This window comes from Cyanistes caeruleus, chromosome 6, assembly GCF_971803275.1.
Source record: "Cyanistes caeruleus chromosome 6, bCyaCae1.hap1.1, whole genome shotgun sequence".
NCBI classification, from domain to species: domain Eukaryota; kingdom Metazoa; phylum Chordata; class Aves; order Passeriformes; family Paridae; genus Cyanistes; species Cyanistes caeruleus.
Genome location: NC_141706.1, coordinates 38027954 through 38050386, shown reverse-complemented (window position 1 = coordinate 38050386; position 22433 = coordinate 38027954). Strand labels below are relative to the sequence as shown.

At 34.9% G+C, this 22433-nt stretch overlaps 1 protein-coding gene across 2 annotated transcripts in view; it reads left to right on the top strand.

Moving 5' to 3' along the window:
• Nucleotides 1-18364, top strand: part of SPRED1 (sprouty related EVH1 domain containing 1) — a 58588-nt gene extending 40224 nt beyond the window's left edge. For both annotated transcript variants that reach the window (XM_086892113.1, XM_023928351.2), the window contains exons 3-6: nt 2156-2324; nt 3678-3727; nt 11611-11769; nt 16460-18364. In XM_086892113.1, coding sequence (XP_086748239.1) covers nt 2156-2324; nt 3678-3727; nt 11611-11769; nt 16460-17119 — 1038 coding nt within the window. In that variant the 3' untranslated portion in view covers nt 17120-18364. The remainder of the gene's footprint in view (nt 1-2155; nt 2325-3677; nt 3728-11610; nt 11770-16459) is intronic.
• The last annotated feature ends 4069 nt before the right edge of the window (nt 18365-22433 follow it).

Below are 22433 nucleotides of genomic sequence, written 5' to 3'. Positions count from 1 at the left end.
TAGTTCGTTTTGTGTGTCTGAAAACCATAGCTTCTACTAAGAGAAGTTTTAATCCAGTTTTTATCTCTAGTGGTAAAATTGTTATTGGGTATGAATTTGCAGTATGAAGTAATCTGGATTAATCCCTTCAGCACCAGAAATTCATTGTGATGCTATAAAATCAAGCTTGCAGTCCTTTTTGTTGACGTTTTGGATGACACTGCACGCAAACTATACTGTGAAAATAGTTGGTGTTAATGTATTAGAGATCCCTCTAAAGAGCTTTCAGACCTAGAAAAGACAGTGGTGTGAGAAGCCTTCATTTTTAACTGGTCTTTGAAAGAGGAAGCAAGTTTAAAATCATCCAGAGGAACAATTATTTGATGCACCTTAGAACTGCAGAATAATCCTTTTTTTTCTGCCTCCAACAGCTTTTCCTAGAGACCTACAGAAACAGATTCCTTGTTACGTTTTCTTTTAGGCAGTTTTACCTATACATTTTTGACTATTAAGGGAGATCTGAGTGGAGAAACAGAAAATTATTTTAATGCTGAAGGAGTTTATATGTGCAGAAAGAATATTATCCTTCTAGAGACAGAGGTAAAAGGCAGTAACATTTGAGAGGAGATGATTACTGGTGGGTTGTAGGGGGAATAAATAATGAAGAGCAAGAGAGAAAAAACCTATTTGCCTATGTAATAGTTAGACAATGAAAGGAGAAGAGGAACACAAAGTATATGTAACAATAACCTAAGTACACATATAGATTATTTTTTTTTTGAGGGGTTTTCTCAGTTGTGTATACTTAAACTAATTTTACCATATCCTATGAGGAATTTTGTATTTGCTCTTTTAAAAAGCCACATATGTAACAAAACAAAAAATTAAAATTCTAAAAGTGCATCAGTGAAATGATAGCATATTATTGAAATGATAGTGAGATTCCTTCATCATCAAATACCAATACACAGAGACGTGTTGTCTTGCTGGCGGCTTTATTATACTGCTATGGGAGCAGATCAATGCGTCTCCCTCCATACTTTCTTGTTCACATTCGACTTTTTTTAATCAATAAACACTCAGTGCAACAATGTTGCTTAAAATGATTTTTGCCAGTAAAGTAAAAGTGCAAATATATTTTTAAAATCAGACTATTCAAAGGGGCAATAATAAGACTTTTCAGTATCTGAAGGGAGCCTGCAAAAAAATCTGGAGAGGGATTATTTAACAGAGATATATTGACAGGACAAGGCAGAATGGCTTCAAATTTAAGGAGGGTGGATTTAGATTAGATACTAAGAAAAAAAATCTTTATTTTGAGGGTTGTAAGGCACTGGCCCACAAAAGTGGTGAATGCTCCATTCCTGGAAGTGTTCCAGGCCATTTTGGATGGAACTGTGAGCAACCTGGTCTAGTGGAAGGTGTCCCTGCCCATGGCAATGGGATGGGCTTTGAGGTTTCTTTCAACCTTAACCCATTTATGATTCTGTGTGAAGACCGTGACTTTGCTTTATAACTGAATGTGCTTGTATACCTGTAATGATTTTGTAGCCAAATAATTCTGATAATCATACACAGTTACTGTTTTTTTAATAGTTGAACATGAGCCACAAATGTATTTTTGTTTAGGTGCAGGCAGTAGTACATTCATAAAGATTTTAGGTTTTATTAATTTATTTTTTTAAAAACAATTCTCTTGTATTACTTTTACTTGTCTAGTAGACTTTCTGGGAGAAATCTGAAAATCTGCCTGAAAGCAGCATGGAGTTAGTCTAGCACTAAAATATTTTGTAGATCCCAGTGCTACACTAAAATTTGGTATCAGCACACAAAATGCTTTTTGGGGACATGTGACCTGTTTCATTTGCTGAACATCTACCAAGTCTGTACTGGTTTTTGCAGGTATGAGATACTTCTGTGGATATGACATTTTTGAATAGGAAGATTAACTCAGTAAACAAATAGTGTCTTCAACCAATACTACTTATCAGCAATTGATAGTGAATAATTTGGCTGTAATGGAAATGAAGTTAAAATTACATCCTCATAGCAGGAAGAATTTTTAAAAAAGACCTCTATGATGTATGTTTTTAGGTAGTTCACAAAGACTACCTTTTGTTCTCAAATTTTATAGATTGGTCATTGTTATATTTTCCTTCTGTTTTCTTTCTGAAAGGTGGTCTTGGAATGCACATTAAAGAAAGACCTCGTTTACAACAAAGTTACTCCTACTTTTTACCACTGGAAGATTGATGACAAAAAGTTTGGCCTCACATTTCAGAGTCCTGCTGATGCAAGAGCATTTGATAGAGGTATTCGGAGAGCAGTGGAGGATATTTCCCAAGGTACATATTTCAGGTGAAAAACGTGGTGGGATGAAGGAATACTGAGTGTTAACTAAAAAAGATGTCAAAGCACTTTGTGTAACATTTACATTGACATTTAAGGATGCGGATTAAACCATAATATATTGGAATTTCAATAGTTTTTGAAATAGTACTTTTGGCATTTCTAAAGTGCCATTCATCCAAGTGTCTTAAATTGTTTCACAAAACTTAATAATGTAATTTCCTGAAACATCCCTCCCTACATAATAAAGCACTCCCTCTTTCTTTTAGACATGAAGAAATGGAGGAAGCTGGAGTGTTATATTCTCTCACTTGGATCTTAGAAGCATTTTGCAACTCCTGTGTTGTAGGATAAGCTGGGAAGTTGAATGATTTGTGACCTGTTGAGTTCTCTCATTATCTGCACATACTTTTAGTTGATAGTTTTATTTTTCACTAACAGATGACAATGTAGTTCTGAGGGCGGGGTTTTTTTAGGAACAGAAGAATTTACTTGGATAGCAATATGGCCAACTGGTTCCAGAGCTTTACTCAATTAGTGGAAACCAGTGGGCAAACTGAAGGATATCATCAAGCCTAGATTCTGAGCTGAAAATATATTAATGTGTGTATATATGTACGCACACACATATATATGCACACATATATGTACGTATATACACACACACATATATATACATGTATGTGTATATATATATGTTTTGCTGGATTGAGACAGGGAGGGAAGAGAATAGGTGTCTATTGAATTAAATGAATATCTCTTTCCAATTTGTAAAAAATAACTTTAGGGATTTTGTGTGTGTTATCCTACTAATGAAGGGAGGAGCATGTTCCTGAAGGAAAATGCTTTTTGACATACTCTAATGACTGCTTTGGAATTTTATTGGTATAATCAATATCCTTTCAAGACAAATAATTAGAGAACATGAGAGTAATTCTTTTCTTTTAGGGTCTCACAGTTTCAATTTCTGCTGATTTATAGCAAAATACAGCACAGTGTGCATTCATGCCAACTAAATGTGTATGCCTTTAATTTTCAAAATTCTACATTAAAAGGAATGTACTCCCTTGCTTCTGAATACTGATGACGCTTTGAAAATGCATTTATAAGGAAGGTGGGAGCAACAGAGAGGAGTGTGGCTAGGAATACTCAGTACAGAAAATGCAGAGTGTAAAAATGAATGATGCTTACTAAATCAACTTGAAATGCAGTGATCTATGGGTTAAAAAGGTAAACAAGAATATTTATATCATCATCACTGGATATTGAGAGATGGTATGGGTTACTGGAAGCAGTAAGTGGTAAATATGAAGAAAATAACCTTGTCTACTTTTTTTCTTTATATGAAGGTTATCCACCCTCCCAAAATGATGTTGAAGTGGCAGAAGACTGCTTTCAAGTAAGTAAATTTTTAAATTAATTGTGAATTTTTTCTTTTATAAATGTACTGAACAGGTTTTGCTGTCATTAGTGAGAATAAGCGAAATAAGAACAATACTAAAATTCAGTTGAATTAAATAAGTTCCAGAACAATTATCTAGAATACTCCTAAACAAAGTAGTTATTATTTAATCCATAGGATCATTAAGTATCCTGATTTTAATTTTTGGGTTCAAAGTATCTGTTCAAGTTTTATGTCCTCTTTGATCTTACTGAAATATGAAATATTCTTCTGGGAAACAGAAAATAGAGGGATGAAAAATCTTTTTACTTGTATGTCCTGTTTGTTTTCTTAAATTCCACTCTGACATCAAATGGTTAGAGTTGAGAAGATGCTGAGACAATGGTTGAGAATCTATACCAGACAAAGACAGGAGTTTAGACAGTTTTTAAAAACACACTGAAGATAAAGTAATCGCTTGTTGAGATTTAAGGTTTTATTGATCTTTTTTTGCACTGTTCTATTTCTGTAGGTCATAATCGCTTAAGAGATAAAAATTTATGTCCAACCATGCTTCAGAGTTCCAGTGTTTTACATGTATACCATATCATATACCATAAATACTGTAAAACTGATGCATAGCACTGCTTGATAATATCCAAGAATCTATGTAATTAAAAAGCCAGTATAAAAAAATATTATGGAGACAAATATATATACACACACGAGATAAATAACTATAATATATCTGAATAAATTCTATTTGTGTTTATGTATGCTTGTAATTTTTTCCTTCTTATTTATAATTTTAGGGAAAGCTGTGTCTTCATTCACACATATATTCAGTTTTCAGAGTGCAGAAATTTAAATTATTATGAAGATGCTAAAGAAACAAGTTGGCTCAGAGGTCTTAGTGACTATTCAGAAAACTGATACTGTTGCTAACTGATTTCTTCTGGGAAAAAGTGTTGTCACTTATGCAGTAATAAATCCTGTATCAGTGTAAGTAGAACCTCTAGAACACAAATTCAAGAAAACTAGCAGCTGACTTTGAAGACATTCAAAGAGACATTCAGCTGAGAGTCAGGTATTTAGAAAGGATACTGCAATGCAGTGGCAATTCAGAAGTCTCCTGATATCTTTTCATTTTATGGTAGAAGAAATGTATTTCTTTGTTTAAGTGTTGGCTATGTAACCACCTGTTGTTCTTTATGTGCAGTGCTTTTTTTTAAGGCACTTGAAAGTAAAATTGCTAAAATATTTGATATTTCAGATTTTAAAAAGAAATGAGATTTTGTCAGGGTGAAGGAAATGTGTGCCAAAGTTAATGCAGTCCTTAATCAGCTTTTAAAGGACTTGCTTAAATATGCTTTGTTGCAAGGATTAATAATTGAACAGTTTCTACAGGACTAATGAGATTAGAACCAATTACTTCTTGATTTTGCTGCCTAGTTATTACGTTTCCATATAGGGATGCCAAAATTGAGGAAAATACCTGAGATTCATTATAGTTACAAATTTGTTATTGGGAAAGTGGAGAAAAGTGTATTTGCTACATCTGCTCTATATATTTGAATATCAATATACCACCTATTTATATTTGTAAATACAGGTTTATGTTATGTTCTATTTTAAAAAATAAATGTATGCATTTTTTAAAATGTCTGTAAACCAAATTTTATATATAAAAACACACACTATATATATATATTACAGGTACAAATAATCTTGTGTGGTACAAACTGCTGGCAGAACTATCTTTTACATTCTAGACAGGAAAACATACTTAATGACTTCATCACAATAGACATTATTTAACTGTGGGTAGATATCCTGTTTTCTAAAAGCAAAAAAGCTAGCCAATATCTCTCACCATATCTCTGCACAATAAAGTAAAATAAATGATGGTAGCATTGCCCATCAGTAACAATACCAGAAGAGAGAAAAAAACCCAGAAATGCAGAGAAAACTAAATCCACCCTGGTTTAGCTATGCTTCATCTAAACCAGGTTTATGAATCAATAGTGAAGCTGTAATTGCAGGATTATGAACATGAGTGTAGAAAAGCTACACCATTTTAGTTATAGGCATCAGGTCTAGCCTCCAAAAATACCTTTGAAATGCCAAATAGTCCACATTCTCTTAAATTATTCCTTCCACTTCCAAGATTGATACTATGATAAGTGAAAATGGATACCCCAGGGTCTTTTGAACTTGATGCCATTGTTCTTAAAAGATAATGTGTTGAGTATTTGAAGAGTCCTGTTGACTTGTCCCCTACTTCTTGCCACCTCTGTGTAATTTAAAAGGCTTAGTGATTTTTTGTTTCCTTGTTTATTTTATAAGCTGTTTTCCAAAGTCTCTATCAGTTTTTTTGAGTATGTTTTGGAGTATGTTTATGCAAGGGCATTTTGGAGTGTGGATAGAATATTAAAGAGTAGTTTTTCCTATACTCTTCTAGTCATTTTACACAGCAGAGATCCTTTATTTAGTATACATTTGAAGTGTAAATATAGTATTTAGTTTGTACATAAATTTGATTAACAATGGCTTGTTTTTGTTGTTTGGTTTTTTAATGAAGATGACTAGATGATGAAGAAAGCTAAACATGCTTCATAACTTTTTTTACTGGCTGGTTAAATTTTGTGCTATAGAGAGCAAAAAAAATGATCCAAAGAAGATCAAAAATTATCATCTCAGTGTGAAATCTCATTGCTTCCTTGTAATAAGTATCACATTTTATAGAAGCAGTTAGCAGAAACAGTGATTATCCAAAAATTGTATGTGCATATCTTAAATGTAAATCCAAAAACTGAACTCTTGTCTTTTGCCTTCTAGGCTAGCAATTGGTTTGCTATGTTATACCTTGGTTCACTAAATTTTTTGGTTTTTAATTTACATTTTGTAAATAAAATCTCCCAGAGAAACTATTCTTTTTGCTGAAGATCAAATTTATCATTTTAAGAAGACATAGTTTCATTATAGTTTCTTTAGCCTCTCTGTTGTTTAGAAATAATGTTAAAATCCTAGCATTAAAATAATATGATCCCTTAAGGGTTTTCATGGTTGCTTAAATTATTGCAATTATTTTTAGTTGTTTAATTAACTTATTAGATGCAAATTGTTCATATCATCAAATAAGCCCTAGTCTTACCAGATTAATTTCAAGCAGAAGTACACAAATGAGTTAAGGCAGAGCTATCTGACTTCCTAAAATGTTGGTAAATGGAACCTGGAAAAGTATATGTACCTACATGGAAATACACATTGGGAATTTGTTTTGTTAGGAAGTTTAGATATTTTTGGTATAAAACCTTGCATTTTTAATGGAGTAAATAATCAGCTTGTGTAAGGCAGTTTCCTTGTTTGTTAACAGATTTGCTCAGGTTCTTTTCCTCTTCCAAATATAAACTTCTTGCTCTCAAACTTACCTAGCTTAACTGAAAAAAAAAAATAATTTTTTTTTTCCTTAAAAGTAAATCTAAATCTAGAGCTCATACTTCTAAAATTATTTTTGTGGAGGTTTTGGAGCCTGTAATGCATAAGTCTTGCTTTTGTGAACTGAAAAACAGAGTAGCTGAGCTTTAATTTCTTTCAGTTTTTGTTGATTCAGCCATACTGGTGTTATAGGCTACCATCACTTTTTAACTGTTTTGAGGTAATTAGATTTGGATCACTTATGCTTTTGAGTTTCTTACTGCTGGCAGAAGAAAACTATAGACTGATAAATTATAAGCAGAAAATAAAAAGTTTGTCTTGTTCTCTCAGAAGTTAGTACATTGGACTTCTTGTTAATAGGAATGGGAAAATGCCTGCAGCTTCCATGCATCTTCAGGTGTCTTGGTGCAGGCAGGGAAGACATTAATTCTTCATGTGCCATTCTGTAAATACACTATTTAGTGACCTCTTCATAAGGGCCTTTAATGACTACTCAATTTATTTTGTCTCTAATAGAATGTTTGCAGAAGTTCTATTTTACTAAAATAACATTATGACTTTTAAGAAAATGTGAAATAATTTACCCTTGACATACTCTATCGTTTTATGGATAAGACAATACTACATGGTAAAGCACTAAAGATTAGAAATATTTAGTGCAGTTAATAAATTGCTTAGGTCCAGTTCTTAGAACTAAAAGTAATACTAATTCATATTATCAGTTTCAAATAAATATATTCATACATTGTGCTAAATCATTTTGGTTTATTAAGCTCTTTTTGTTGGAGTTGTATGTAAAAAAGAGGATAAATAATATTTTTTTTCCTCACCAGTATTCCTAGCAGCCTCTTTACATATAGTGTTCTCTACATTTTCGGGTGGAAAAGCCTTTGAAAAAAGAGGCATGTCAAATGTCTTATTTTTTAGTTTAAACTGTATGAAATACTCAGAGTAATCTAGGTAATATTTCAGTCTATGTCAGAAACACATACCTGAAAATAATAGAGTTTCTTTGCCAAATATATTGCTCCATCAGTCTGAGAAATAGCCAAAGCAGAAGGAAGTAATTCAGATGTTTTTGAGACCTGTATCATTTATTCAGAATTGAAAAATTAAGGAAAAAGCATTTAAATGTTTCTTGTGTTGTTAGCATCAAACAGCAGATTTTGGAGCCTCATGGGAAGTAAATGCAAGAACTGGGATGCAGCGGAAATGTGGTCTCTCATCCATCCTTCTGTGTAATCATTAAACTTACTTAGAGGAGAACATTTTTAACAATGTTTGCAGAACAATGTTGAATTCTCTCCCAGACTTAACTCTGGCAAACTGGGAGAAGTAAGGAGAGAAAATTTGAAGAACAAGAGAAGCTCAGTCTGGTTTTCATTTTCTCTACAGCTGTCATCTGGCTTTGAATTCTGCTGGAGAGCTACAGCTGGAGTCATTTTATTGCTTTACCCAGCATCCTTTTGCTTGAGCGCACAGAAATGTTTTAGTAGTCTTGGAAAAAAATTCAGAGTATCTCTTAGCAACCATAGGACAGTAATTATTATACCAGCAGCTGGGAGCAAACCAGATTTCCGTTGTGCATTAAAAACTGGCGTAGGTTACTTTACAGATGATACTGAATAACCTATGCCAGTACTGTACTTTGCAGGCTGTGGTTAAAGAATATTGAATGTGGGCGGTGTAATTGCTTTGGACAGTAGAAAAGGAGAATGTGTGCATCTGTGCTAGTGTGTGATACTCTGTATATTTGTTCTGTACATGTTCTTGTGGAAAACTTTATATGTTTGCTTCTTACTTAAATGTATTTTCAACACAGTACCATTTTTGTTTCTAGGGCTTCCTACTTCAGATTGTCAGTATAATGGAAACATTATAAATGTGGGTTTTCAGGTGTTTATGACCTTGTAATAAAACATCACCTTGGAGCAAGAAGTGTTGTCCAAGGAAAAGGTTTTTGGATACTAATAAATGTGGTTTGAATTTATCTAACTACAGTTTAATTTAAAAGCAGAGTTCAGCGTGTTCATCTGGTATTTCTGTAATTTGGCATAATGAATATTTATGGGCTAAAGAACTGAAATGATTGCTTTTCATTTTAATACCAGAAGTTAGTCTGTGTCCACTTACCTGTAGTGTATAGGTTGGTAAGCTGAGCGTTGTGCTTTCAGAAATGCTGTCTGTCAAGTTCTTGCCTTACAAAAGGTCACGTTTTTCTCTGTCTGCTGCCACCCCGAAATTTGTCCTTGAAGTCAATTAGTTTGAATTGTGGTATCTGTGTTGGAATTTTCTAAAAGCATTCTTTGATAATTGCTGTGTATAGGGCACAAAGGTTTGCTTTAAGATTAAGGTTTGGGTTTCGTACATCATCTGGCACTGCTAGTTAGCACAGTAAGAGATGATCTGTGCCTGTGTCCTTCATTAGAGGGAGCCCTCCTTGACTGCCAAGGGGAGTACTTGTATCTGGCTGTGTGAGCATGTGTGTGTGTCCTTTTTTGCTCTGTAGTGCAGATAGTTTATTTTTAAAGAAGAAAGCTGTGAATCACCTGCAGGGACAGGAAATAATGCAGGCAGCTGCAAATCTCACCCAGGGATGAAGACTAGCTTGTGGGTAGTATGTGTTTTTACCCTGGGAAGGAAGGAGTAGAAGTTTTTGCAGCCTTCTCCCTAGACCACTCAGATTTATAATAGCCAGGGGAAGGGGAAAGGGGATGCTTATCACTGTGGTTTCTGTAAAATGGCTTCTAGCTGTTAGCTTAAATGCTTGTAGTCATTTTAAACATTGCTCAGACCAAAAATGGTTGTAGGCATTTCTTCCTCATTTTGAATACAGCTCTTCTGTGGTTTGAGCCACTGTTTTGGAAGCTTTTATGTCATTGGGCAATGTATCTGCCAGGAGTACCTCCTGCTATGAAGATGTCTGCTATTGCACTAATATTTGATGGGTTTTGCTCTTAAAATAAGTATACATGTATGAAGTCTAGTTGTTGTCAGTCATTCCAGTATTTCTTTTATATTTCTTTCCCAACAGTGTTTGACCAGAAAATTTAATTTTGACAATAACAGGATTAATTACTTTGTGTTGGTGTCATGCTCAAGGATCTACAAATAGTACTTCTTTTTGGCATTTTGCCTGTCTTCAAAGTTTTTCAGGGGAACTTTAACCTGCTTGAGTGAGCTTTTGTCTTTCTTGGGGTGTATGCTCTCTAGTATTAATTACGCTGATCATGAATTAATCACTAAATTTAATGTTTTCCCACATGATGTTTGTGAAACAATATATAAATTCTTAGTGATGTGATGATTTTCTTTCCCCTAAAAAATCAGCTACAGACCAGCTACTTCATATTATCTAGATGTCTTAAAACTTGATACATTAGGCTTTTATTTATGTGAGGTACTAATGTAATCCTGGAATAAATTCCTTAAGTATTTTGATAAGTGAAAACTAATGATTCCAAGTTAATACTTAATTTGCCAAAACTTTTAGGTTTGCCTCTGCCTCAGTTTTTTTCTGTAGTATTTTTATTCTTTTCCTCTAAATGTTTTCTTGTTACATACAAATCCCCATAATAAAGGTGAAACAACCTCATTGCTGTAAGCTGGATGATGCCTGAATTTTCTGAGTGCTATCCATGATGACAGCCAGTTAACTTTACAGCATCCCTCTATGCAAACATACAGTTCATTTTTGGCAACCCAATTGAATTTTTATCAAAATGCTCTGCTGTATCCTAAGTATCCCAGCCAATCAAGATTAAAGAATGAGACCTGTTTGTATTTCAATTCATTTCAGAAATTGGATCATCTTACAAGCCAGTATTCTACCCAAACATACTTCCTCTTCCTTCTACAGCTATCTCATCATATATTGCTTCATGGTCCCACTTTTGTATCAAATTGCCCAATACAACTGTAATTGCAAAAAGACAGTCATTACCTGTTTAATGCACACTTGCTGCAATTACATCTTTCAATTGAGCCAGTATAGGTTACATACTTTCTCTTCCTTTCTAGCTGATTTTGCTTTTAATTTATTAAAAGATCTGACTAGCTTTTGCCCTATTAGTCTCAGAATTTTTTTTCTCCAATTGTGTTTTTGTAAGTACTGGCAGCCTCGTGGGTAGTTAGAGAAAACATCCATCTCAGAGACAGGTTAATCTCTACTTCCATAAAGAAGTCTGATTTGGCAACTGTATTTCAAAGGCATGTATCTCTAGTGCCCAAGTTGTTTACTGTCTGCAGAAAAATTCTGTACTTACCAAGTCTGACTCAAAGTAAAGAAAATACTTGCCTACTTTGAAATGCTTTAAAAAATGTGCATTTAAGAATACTTGTGTTTTAGATACCTCTAATACATTATGTAGAGTATTAACACATTTATGTATGAACTTGTTTGGTTTGGTGGTGTTTTTATATAAATGCAAGAATCATTTCAAGGGAGTTCTTATGTGTTCTAGACTGCTCAAGAAAACACATCAGGTTCACTAATGAAAGATCACCTTTTTCAACATGAAACTGTAGTAACCAGTGAAACTTACAACAGTGCAAATTTAAGGCCTTCAACATTCGAGGATTTCAACACCAGGAGAGTCTGTTTCCCTAGCCAGCCGAACCAGGTAAGAATAACAATAAAAGAAGCAGTCCTTACTTTGCTTGCTGTATTAATGGCACAGTATGTAGTTTCTGACAAGAAATCACTGCATTCTAAGTCTGTGTGCTCTCAACTTCTTAAAATGTTCAATATGAACTTTGCAGCTGAAATATTCTAGCATTATTATGGCATAGGGAAGGCGTTTTGAAGGTATTTACCTATCTTTGTCATGCACCAGACTACATGAATAAATCTTTAATTTCTCTGAAGTCAGTTTTGTATTGCAGATTTCAGTATCTGCAGCCTTAAAAATCTGTTTAAAATTTTTCAGAAAATGTTAATTGGACATTAGCTCAATCTTGATTGCATATATACTAATACTGTTCTGCTTAGAAATATTGGAAAGTTTCTTTACAATTGATGTCTTGGATGCATTGTACAGTAGGGTACTGCTAAATATTTTTATTGAAACATTGTTTATGCTTTCTAAATGCCTGTTTAAACAAAAGTACTCTGTTTTGGTGCAGAAAGGAAAACATTTCTATTTATGTATATATATCAATTATGTATGACAAGTATTCAGCCATTGATACAGCTTTTCCTTTAGCACTATACATTTTTCTTCTTTTCTGCAGCTAAAAGAACTGACAGTTTTTGTGGACTGTAGAAGTAGTCTTAGTGAGTTGGATTTTAATTAATTTGATGGTCTTATGTCTAGAACCAAAGACATGGGAAGCTTTTAAGAATGTGCTGACTAACAGAAGTCAAAGCAGAATGCAAGTTCAACTAGTCCTGAAGAACCAAAAAAATATTGCTGCTGCTTGAAATAAAGCTTTTTAGTACCCTCAGTTATTTTTGCAGAGAAAAATAGGATTGTACTTAAGTCTCATATCAGCTACTCTTAAGCTGCTTTATTAGGCAAAAGAAGCAAGCAGTGTTACCTGGAGAACTAAGAAGCTTGAAATTACTAATTTTTGATCTTTAATCATTGATCTACTCCAGTTATCTCTTCGTATAAGTCACATCATATATTTGTTTCCGTTAAGGTACATATTTTTCCCTCTTCCCATTTACTTGCAAAGGGAATAGTAGATACTTTTTAGGCTAGAGTAGAATGGAAGGGAGATAATATTAACAGCTAATATTTAATGGCTTGATCTAAATCCTGTTAGTCTTCCTTGCATTGTAAAGAAAAATGCAATAGCTTGAAATACTTGTATGTTTTAAAAGCATGTATAAAATCAGCTACTGAGAAAGTGATAATTTACATTGTGTTAAAGTGATTAGCCTGTGTCTGATAGAAATTAAATAGAAATTTCTTTCAAATTACAGTGTTAGAATTCAGTTCTTGAAAAGGGAAGTTATGGGAGATTCCATGAAAATTTAAGTAGATATTCTTTAAAATATTCTTCTCATATTGTAGCACCATCTGCAAGCAACAGACACTCTGCTTTTTGCATGGTCTTGTGGTACACACATTTAGAACACAGGCAGGTCACCAAAACCTCACATTCTGTGTGTGTACACACTGCACTGGGTCTGCTAAACTCCATGCATGGGACCAGGTGGCACAGCAGATCTTGAGCTAGTTACTAGGTTTGTTTCAATTTGTGTAAATAAGTTTAAACACTCTTAAGTAAGAGTGTACTCATAAGTTGAATAGCTCAAGAAGTACATGCTCCAACTAAAGAAGTGATTAATGACAATTCAGATTTTACCTGTAATATTTTTACTGTTAGTAAAACAAAACACTCAAGTCCTTCAACATTCCAGCTTCTGATACACGGATGTTTGTTGAACTTAGTGCTTTGTGATGATGTAGGCAGCTGCTGGTGTCTTCATATTGAGAAGTTGCAAGGTGAGCAAAATTAGGAATATCTCTTAGAGGAGAAGCAGCAAAGGTTACAGTGCCAAGGAATTGACTGTGCCTTGTTTAAAGGTGCACTCCTTCAAGTGAGGTGTGATACTTGTGGGTTCAGTTGCTTCAGCAAAAATTTTCTGCCTAATTTCTGGTTGGCTAATCATGTTCAGAATCAGATTCTCTGTGGAATTTCAGTTTGCTGTAACATTCTACCTCCCTTCCTGCTTCAGCTTCACATAGATGACATTTGTACTGAGTTTTAATTTTGACTATTTAGAGGACTGGGTACATGATTTTCATTAAATTTTGCTGCTATTTGTACCTATCTCAATTTGGGTTGTAAATTTGGGTTGTGAATTGTTCATAAGTTTTCATGTACTTGATGCATTCATAGAGGTCCCAGTTAATACTCTAGGAGTAAGCTCTTTCCAGTGTTTCTCCAGTTTGCTTATTCTTCAGAATTTTCTGCTCAAAAAATACTTCTTCATATGAGTGACATAAAGAATGTAGTGATGTCTTATTTGTAACATGCTAGTTAAGCATTTTCAGGTGTTGGGCTCAGGACTTGAAAAGAATAAACGAGTTCAATGTATGTGGTGGGTTCTGTTCAAACAAATAAAAGGCCTTCAAAGGCTAAAGAGAGGTCAGATTCTACAGCTGTTAGTATTTGTAGTGACCTTTAATGGCTCATAGCTGTCTGGACAATGGGAGGTTGAGGGTGGGTTTCTTATACTGAGGTTTTAGGGATCTTTTTCTTTTAAACAATGGGTTTTATTTACTGTCTTAAGTGCATGCATAATATTCTGTGTGGACAGTGGGATAAGGATCCTTTATGCCTGTAACACAGGAAATTCTAATTTTGCAGCTATTTTCTTAAATAAATTTATACCATAAAATGTTCAAATAAGGCAATTAGCCATAGTTACTTATTTTTGCTAAACAATACATTCTTCCTCTTGTTTGAAAACAGAATAGGGCTGAGAAGCAGTCTGATTTTATATGCAAAGGGGAATCCTGGCTGTCTGCATAGGACCCCGGGAAAGTATGGAAGAGAAGCAATGTTAGCTGAATAGGATATAACCTTTCTTCTCCCTGTATCCTTGAAACCTTGTGGAAGTTCAACTATGTGGCTTGGAGCCAAGAAAAAAAAATTGTTCTTGTTAGTGTACTCCAGTTGAAAGTCCCAGGGCAAAGCATCTCTAATTACAGTTCTGTACTCATCACACAAGGACTGTTGAGCTGGGAAGTGGTGGTTAGAGCAGGCTACAGATATTCTTACATAATCAGAAGACAGCATATTTTAAGAAGCTCTTCCTTCCTCTTTTCCAGCTGCCTTCCCTTTCCCCTTCTCTGTCTCCTACCCCAAAACCAGGACATGCAGACTTCAGCACAGGAGGAGCATAGACACAAACAAAGTGACATAGAAATTTTTTAACCTAATCATCTTCAGTTTCACACACTGCAACAGATTAGGAACATGCAGTTCAGTTGTTGTACTTGACTATGGAATGGTGACACATTAATTCTCATTAATTTGAGTACTAATAACGTAAACCCTCTCAAAGCAACAGTACTGATGCCAAAGATTATTCCCAAGTAATTCATGATTCTGGAAGAATCTGTAAGACAAATAGGTTAGGGATTGCAAGGGTTTTTTGTCTTTTCTGAGAGATGGTTTACAGGCTGTGCACTTGACAGAGAAAATGCCAGAATTTGACTTGAAGCCCACTCATAATCTGGCTCTGATTATAATAGCCCTACAGTGTAGGAAAATAATTGCCTGCCTGTAAGGTAGAAATGCTGGGGCATACTGAGACCCTTGCTTTTTGGCTGCACTGTCTGCTGTTTTCAGGAGCTACTTTTATACACATGTGCTAAATTTTTATCCTGTCTTTATCTGCACATTTGCTTGCAAGTCATTTATAATGTGAGTTCAGTGACATTTAGTGGCAATCCACTATCTTACACTTAGATATCTAAAGCCTGAAGTATTTCAGTTTGGATGATTAACTGAATTTTGTCATCTTTGATAACTTTTTCATGCCTCCATCCCCTTTAATTATAAGGTGGAATGGACAACTATTAATGTCTCTTCTGGTTTTGTATGTGTTTAACACATTCCTTATTACATGCTGTTTTGAAGTAAAAGGTCTTAAATTATGGTCAGCTCATTATAAACTGAGAATTTAAGAAGTACTTGGGTCTTCACCTGCTGGTGTCCTAAACTAATCAATTTAAGCAGTGTATATTAGCTAAGGGGAAACACATTCAGAAGATGCTGTTACTGATGGATCATCATACTGAATCTTATTCTTCATACTGCAAAATCCTTATCTAGAACCCAGCTTTGATAATAACTTACCAGTATTCAATACTCTCGTTATAAATTGGAGAGAATTTGAAAAATTACAGCAGGAATTAAGGAAAGCCTCTCCTGGATAACACAATAGTGAATGTATCAGGGCGTTGGTCCTAAAGCAGCAGATCATCACATGTAATCAGCACATTAGGCAAAATTAATCTGTGGAATTAATTTTCACTTTAAGATATTAACACTCTAAACATAATTCACAGAGCAGCATCAAATTTTATGTAGACACCAAAATACCCAAAGCTCTTATGAGACACTAAAAAGTCAGGAAAGAATACTAAAGCTCACAGACCTAATACCCTGCAGAAGACTCTGTACTGTGGGGATGTTTGTAGCAGTGAGAAAATAATCTGAATTTTTTATCCTCAGGCAACAAGAGAAAAAAGACTTGGTTTTTTAGTTTTCTAATCTAAGTTTTACATTGTAGGTTGACATTAATTTGGGACTTCACCATAGTGAACTTCTCTTACTTTGCCATTTCAGGTCCCACTGAAGTCAATCAGACACGTTAGTTTTCAGGACGAAGATGAAATTGTCAGAATAAACCCTCGTGACATTTTGATACGTCGTTATGCAGACTACAGGCATCCTGACATGTGGAAGAATGACCTGGAGAGGGATGATGCAGACTCAAATATACCATTTTCTAAATCAGACAGTAAAAAATCTGACTATTTATACCCATGTGGGGATGGAACTAAGTTGAATTCCCTAAAAGACTCAAAGAGTTCTGTGGTATTTAAAACTCAGCCTTCCTCATCAAAATTTAAAAACTCAAAAAGAAGGAAAGAGGATGGTGAGCGTTCCCGCTGTATATACTGCCAGGAAAGGTTTAATCATGAAGATAATGGCAGAGGAAAATGTCAAGATGCGCCCGATCCTATTAAAAGATGTATCTACCAAGTTAGTTGCATGCTTTGCGCAGAGAGCATGCTGTATCACTGCATGTCAGACTCTGAAGGCGATTTCTCTGATCCTTGCTCGTGTGACACTAGTGATGACAAGTTCTGCTTACGCTGGTTAGCACTGGTGGCACTCTCGTTCATAGCTCCGTGTATGTGCTGCTACCTCCCCTTGAGAGCATGCCATCACTGTGGTGAGGTGTGTGGGTGCTGTGGAGGAAAGCATAAAGCTGCGGGATGAATCAGTCTTGTGCCAAACAGAGCTGAAAAATCTTTGTTTCCAGGAAGCATCTAACTTGGATTTGTGGAAGCTTTTTGGCAAGCTGAAGGGAATCTTCTTTCACGTAAGAGATGCTTGATGTGGAGGAAGCCACAAGACTTGTCAGACCTTGGCATTTTACAAGTGCTAGCCACGCCTAACTACTATTTCCTTTGAGTGCGTGGCATTTGTTGCGAGTTGTGAAGGAGATTTTGCAAAGGAAAGCCTGTTCTTATTATTGGCTATAAAATGAGTATATAAACTATGATTATACTAAAAGGGATTAACTTTTGCCACTTTGTACATTCATGGTTTAGGTGAGGGGGCTCTTTTAAAAGGATTAAAACTTATCTGAGGGGAAATTTTAACTAAAAGTGCACTAGTGACAGTTGATTTAAGATTAAGAAAAGTTAATACTCAGCAAATGAGAAATGAAACTGATTTTAAGTGCAACTAAATCACTTATTAATAGTTTTTTGGAAGCAACTTTATGTATAAATAACAAATGTTTATATTTAACTAAATGTGTAAGGTACGAATTATTACATGTTAAACTTTCCTTCCCTCTGATATAGTAGGTATGGACCATATCTACTGTCACATTCCATGGTAGTATTTTAAATAGTTAATTTAGTTGCATTTTTATTCCAGATGGACAAATTGATATTTTCAGTCCTGGTTCCCTTCAGCTACAGTTTGTGTTGAGTTGTATCCATGCATTCTGATAATCTAAAAACCTTTAAAATATTAATTATTCTAGTCTTGAGTGACCAATATTTTTTTGTTAAGCACAGATGTAATTGTCTAAAATGTTCTTGTTAGAACATAACATTTATTTTTATATATAAATTACTTTGATTTCAACATAATAGCAAAAAGGATGTTGTTTCTGTTGTTCAACCAGCAAGTTGTTTTCTTTTGGGGTGTCCTCCAAAAATACTTTCTTGCATATTCAAATGTTCATTAAGCAAAAGGTACATTAAGGCAGTTGTAACAAATTGTCATCAGTGTTCTTGTTTATCCTTCTGTTAAACTAGGATCCTGTTCAGCTGTTTATCAAGTACTATGATTAAAACAAAAGATTAATAACAAAAGTGAAATTGTTTTCATTATTTTGAACCACAACTTTTTCTAATTCGAACGGGCAAGAACAAAAGTACTGTGTATTTTGTTCAAAAAGAACAACAAAAGACTTAGCTTGAGAAATAAATTACAGCCCAGGCAAAACTGAGTGAACTTCTTAATTGGGGAAATTTGAAGGCGGGGCTGGGGAGGGAGGCTGGAGAGTGTGTGTGTGTGTGCATGTGTATGAGGTATACTGTGTATGGTAATTCTTATGGTTTTGTACTTGGCAAGCCTAACTTTCAGGTAAGAATTAATCAATTAACCCACAGAGAATTTTTAAAAGCATTACATGTTGTGCTGTGTTATGAAGAAAAAATCATATACTACTTGTTAAAAACATGTAAAACACTAAATCCAGTTATAATTCATTAGCAAAGGTGCCTGTTTGACATCTTGGCTGGAGTGGGACAGATTGTCTTTAGTATACCCTTGTTACTAAACACAGAACCAAATCGTTTTATTTAAAAAATGCATTACTTACTTTTCTCACTTACATGCATTACTTCAGTATATTTTGTGTAATTATTTTTCTGCATGTATCAAGCCCCTGAATTTTCCCATGTAGCCCAGAAGTGAGCAAATGTATATAACTGTCTGTAAAATACTTTTTAAAAGAAAACATTTATATTTATATTACAGCTTGAATTGACCGCCTTGTGTACATAGATCATCTCAAATTATTATTTCACATTGAAAAAGACAACAGATATCTTGATAACTACAGAAGTTATGGAAGAGCTTCTAGTTTTGTATTAAGAGTTGATTGGATGGCTGAAGTCCAAGAATATGACCTGGTAGCAGCAGTCTTGGTTTTTACTGTTTAATGTTTTTGAGTGCTGCTACTCTGGTTGGTTTTCATGCTTCACACATTTTCAGCTAAACTTGGTTGCCTAGAATAGACTGTTAACTTTAAAAACAACTTTCATTAAAAAATGGTGATGTTTTTCTAGTGAATGAGAAGAATTTAATATTTGTAAGTGCTAGGTTCCTAATTCAAGGTGGAGAGGTATGAACAACCTAAGAAAAGAACTTGCTGGCTGTATAAGAAAATGTGTATATATACTTCAGAAAGCAATTAGTTTTAGCAGTTTCCTCTGAGCACTATACAACATAGTGGAACTCCTGGTCCTGTACTGTATTTTATATGACACATATCCTTTAATATTTTTATTAAATGTGTGCATTAATATTTTCACCTTGCATTTAACCACTTTGCTGCTAAAATGTTTTCACCTTTTGCTCTTCTCTTTGAAGACTTGTATCATCTAAAAACGGTTACTGATGGGCCCGTGCTTGCTTGTTCCTGTTGTGCTGCAAGTGTCAGCCAGCTTGCCTGCTTTGAGAGACCAAAGGAGTGAGTGCGAGGATCCGAGGTTGCGTAAGGATTGGTTTTAGCAGCATGCACGTGTACTTTTCCTCTGGTGCTAGGGATCTTACCCACTGTTACATTTAGGAAATGAGCAGTGGAAGGTAGACATAGAGCATACCCATTCCAGAACAGCTTGTTGCATTCATGCATCTTCTGGTTCTGGCGGCACGTAACATTCATTCTGTCTCTTCTGAAATACTTTCTTGAGCACTTGGAAATGGAGAAATTTCTTCCTCGATCTGTAATCCTTGCCCTTAACATCGGTGCTGTAGTTTGTCAGAGCCGAGCCTTTGGAAGCCATCAGTGAATATGAAGTTCCCTCGCTCGTTGAAAGCCGCGGTTACGGTGCAGACTGTTTCCCGTGGCAGTGGGGAAGCTGGGGGACAGCGTTGCTCGGGCACCATCTGCTGGAGGAAGGCTCGGCGGCCTCGGGCCCAGCTCGGTGCCATCGCAGTGCCCGCCTGTCCGTGCACAGCTTGAGGCACACGGTTAGGTTATGCTTCAGCCGTGAATTTACACAACAGTCATTGCAATCTGGCCAGAATGCTTTAGCTCATCACGCCTCTTAAGATTTATTGTTAATATGGAAGTAAAAATCCTTTAACCATATATTTTGTTAGGTTTAAAATTGTTGTGATGGCCTGTCACAGGAGCATAAGGACAAAGAATGAAATGAAAATTCTTTTGATTGTGTCACTGGGCTTATAAGAAAGGGGTTTTATTATTTTTTTTATGACGACTATTTTGTTTATTTCCCCTCTCAAAGGTCTTCCCACAGCAAAGTGATGGAGTTTTGATGCTCATGCAGAGGGAATTTGGCCTTTCGGTTTGTGATACGAATCAAGTTGTGAGTATGCACAGGTGGATGTGTGCTCTCACACATAAAATTCAGTAGCTGTGAAGGATACACAGTACAGCTGTGTGCATGGTTAAAGCAATATCTAATAATAATTACAATTATTATGATAAACGTTTAGTAAAGAGCAAGATGTCATAAAACTCTTTGAGAGCTGATAGAAGAGATGTTTCTAACAGTCTTAACCAATGCAGTTTCCTCTAGAGAAACAAAGGTATTTTGAAGAATGCCTTAATTGTGCATGTTAGAATATAACATTCCCATTTTGGATGAGTTCTCTTCAGAATGATCTGTTTGTGTGTACCTGGAGGATACTGTCAAACACTTGTGTAAACAATGCCCAGGTTTAAATTAGACTTTAAATCTTTTCCAAGCTTACGGCACAATGTACAGCCAGTACAGCTATATATTCATATTAGTAAAATGAAGATCAGGATTACTGGCTGGCAACAAAAACAAGAACTTTAAAAAGATGCCTTATGGTACTATTAGTCCAGCAGCTGGCTGGATAAAACTTGTTAACTTTGGTGCATTTACAAATATAAACAGGGGTTGAGGGGGCTGTTGGGTTTTCATTTTGGGTTTGGTTTTTTTTTCTGAAAATTTCTCTTAATTGCAAAAGTTGTGGTTCGTTAAAGAAATCAAAGCATTTGGTGAAAAAGCAGCCTTCATGTTTAAAGCTGCAGTATAAGCTGTACATGGTTTTCCTTCTTTTGCTTGGTGCCATTTGCTTTTCACCCTAATGACCTCAAAGTGCCTCATGTGTATATTGTTTCCATTAAACCTCAACTGCTATTTGTGTCTACTAAATGATGTATAATTTAATTAATTCATCCCATAGGTGTTTGCTTAAAGAATATGAATATAGCTTGTTACTTTGAGTATATAATGTAAATATGTCTTTAAGTTTGTAACTGGTTTATTACATCATATCCTTGTAAGATGACATAGTAGATAACACCATAAAAACTGTTTCAATGTTTTACCTGTAATTGCCTAATTAAAACTATCTTGAAATGAAAAAAATAACATGTTTTTCCAATCTTTGTTGGGATCGCTCGGAACAGTGCACATGAAGTGAAAAGTTGCAGCTCAAGAACAGAATAAAAATAAGTAAATACAGGTATTACCTGCAAACTCCAGTATCTTTCATTGTAGGAACCATTTTTAAGAGTTGCTATAATGCTTTAAAGAAAAATGGGCTTATACCAGCTTGCTTTGTATGCACAGCAGTACTTGTCGTTGACATTATGCTGAGGAGGTCAAGATTCCTTTACATAAAATGTATATATCTGAGTTCCCACTTGACCCCACCACAAAAATGCGTATCTCTGAATATAATTCTAAGCTTTGTGTAATTTACAGAATAAGATCTAAATCAGAAAAGGAAGGAAAACTAATCAGTCCATGAAGAAAATGAACAAGTAGAAACCTGTGAAACTGTAATTTGAAAGTTCAGTGGTCAGGGTTTAGGTTTAGATGATTTTAAATTGAGTTGTATTTGCCTCTAGGTTTTATAAATGCTTTCTTATTGGTTACAGCCAATAAAGTAATTCTCCCCGTTCATTTGATCAGTTGCTAACTTAAAGAATTTTTATTGCCAGGTGTAAATGTTATATGGACTATTAAGTGTAGATACTTGAGCTTTTAATTGATGATGTGAGAATGCACCTCTACCAGAGAATTTAAACAGACAAATTAATTGAGTGATGAATAAGGAGAGGAGTTAGTAGAGAAGACTACAGAACTATGTGACAAACACATATGAGAAAGTAGTTCAGCATTAAGCATGCTTTCATACAATTTAGAAAACCTAGTGTTACATCTCAGACAAATCAACCTTAATGCCACGGTTAATGCACAAGCTTCGGGGTTTGAACAAGAAAAAAGAATAGGTAAGGGTTCTTGTTTCCTTTTTCTTGTTGATTTTTTTTTTCTTGTTCTTT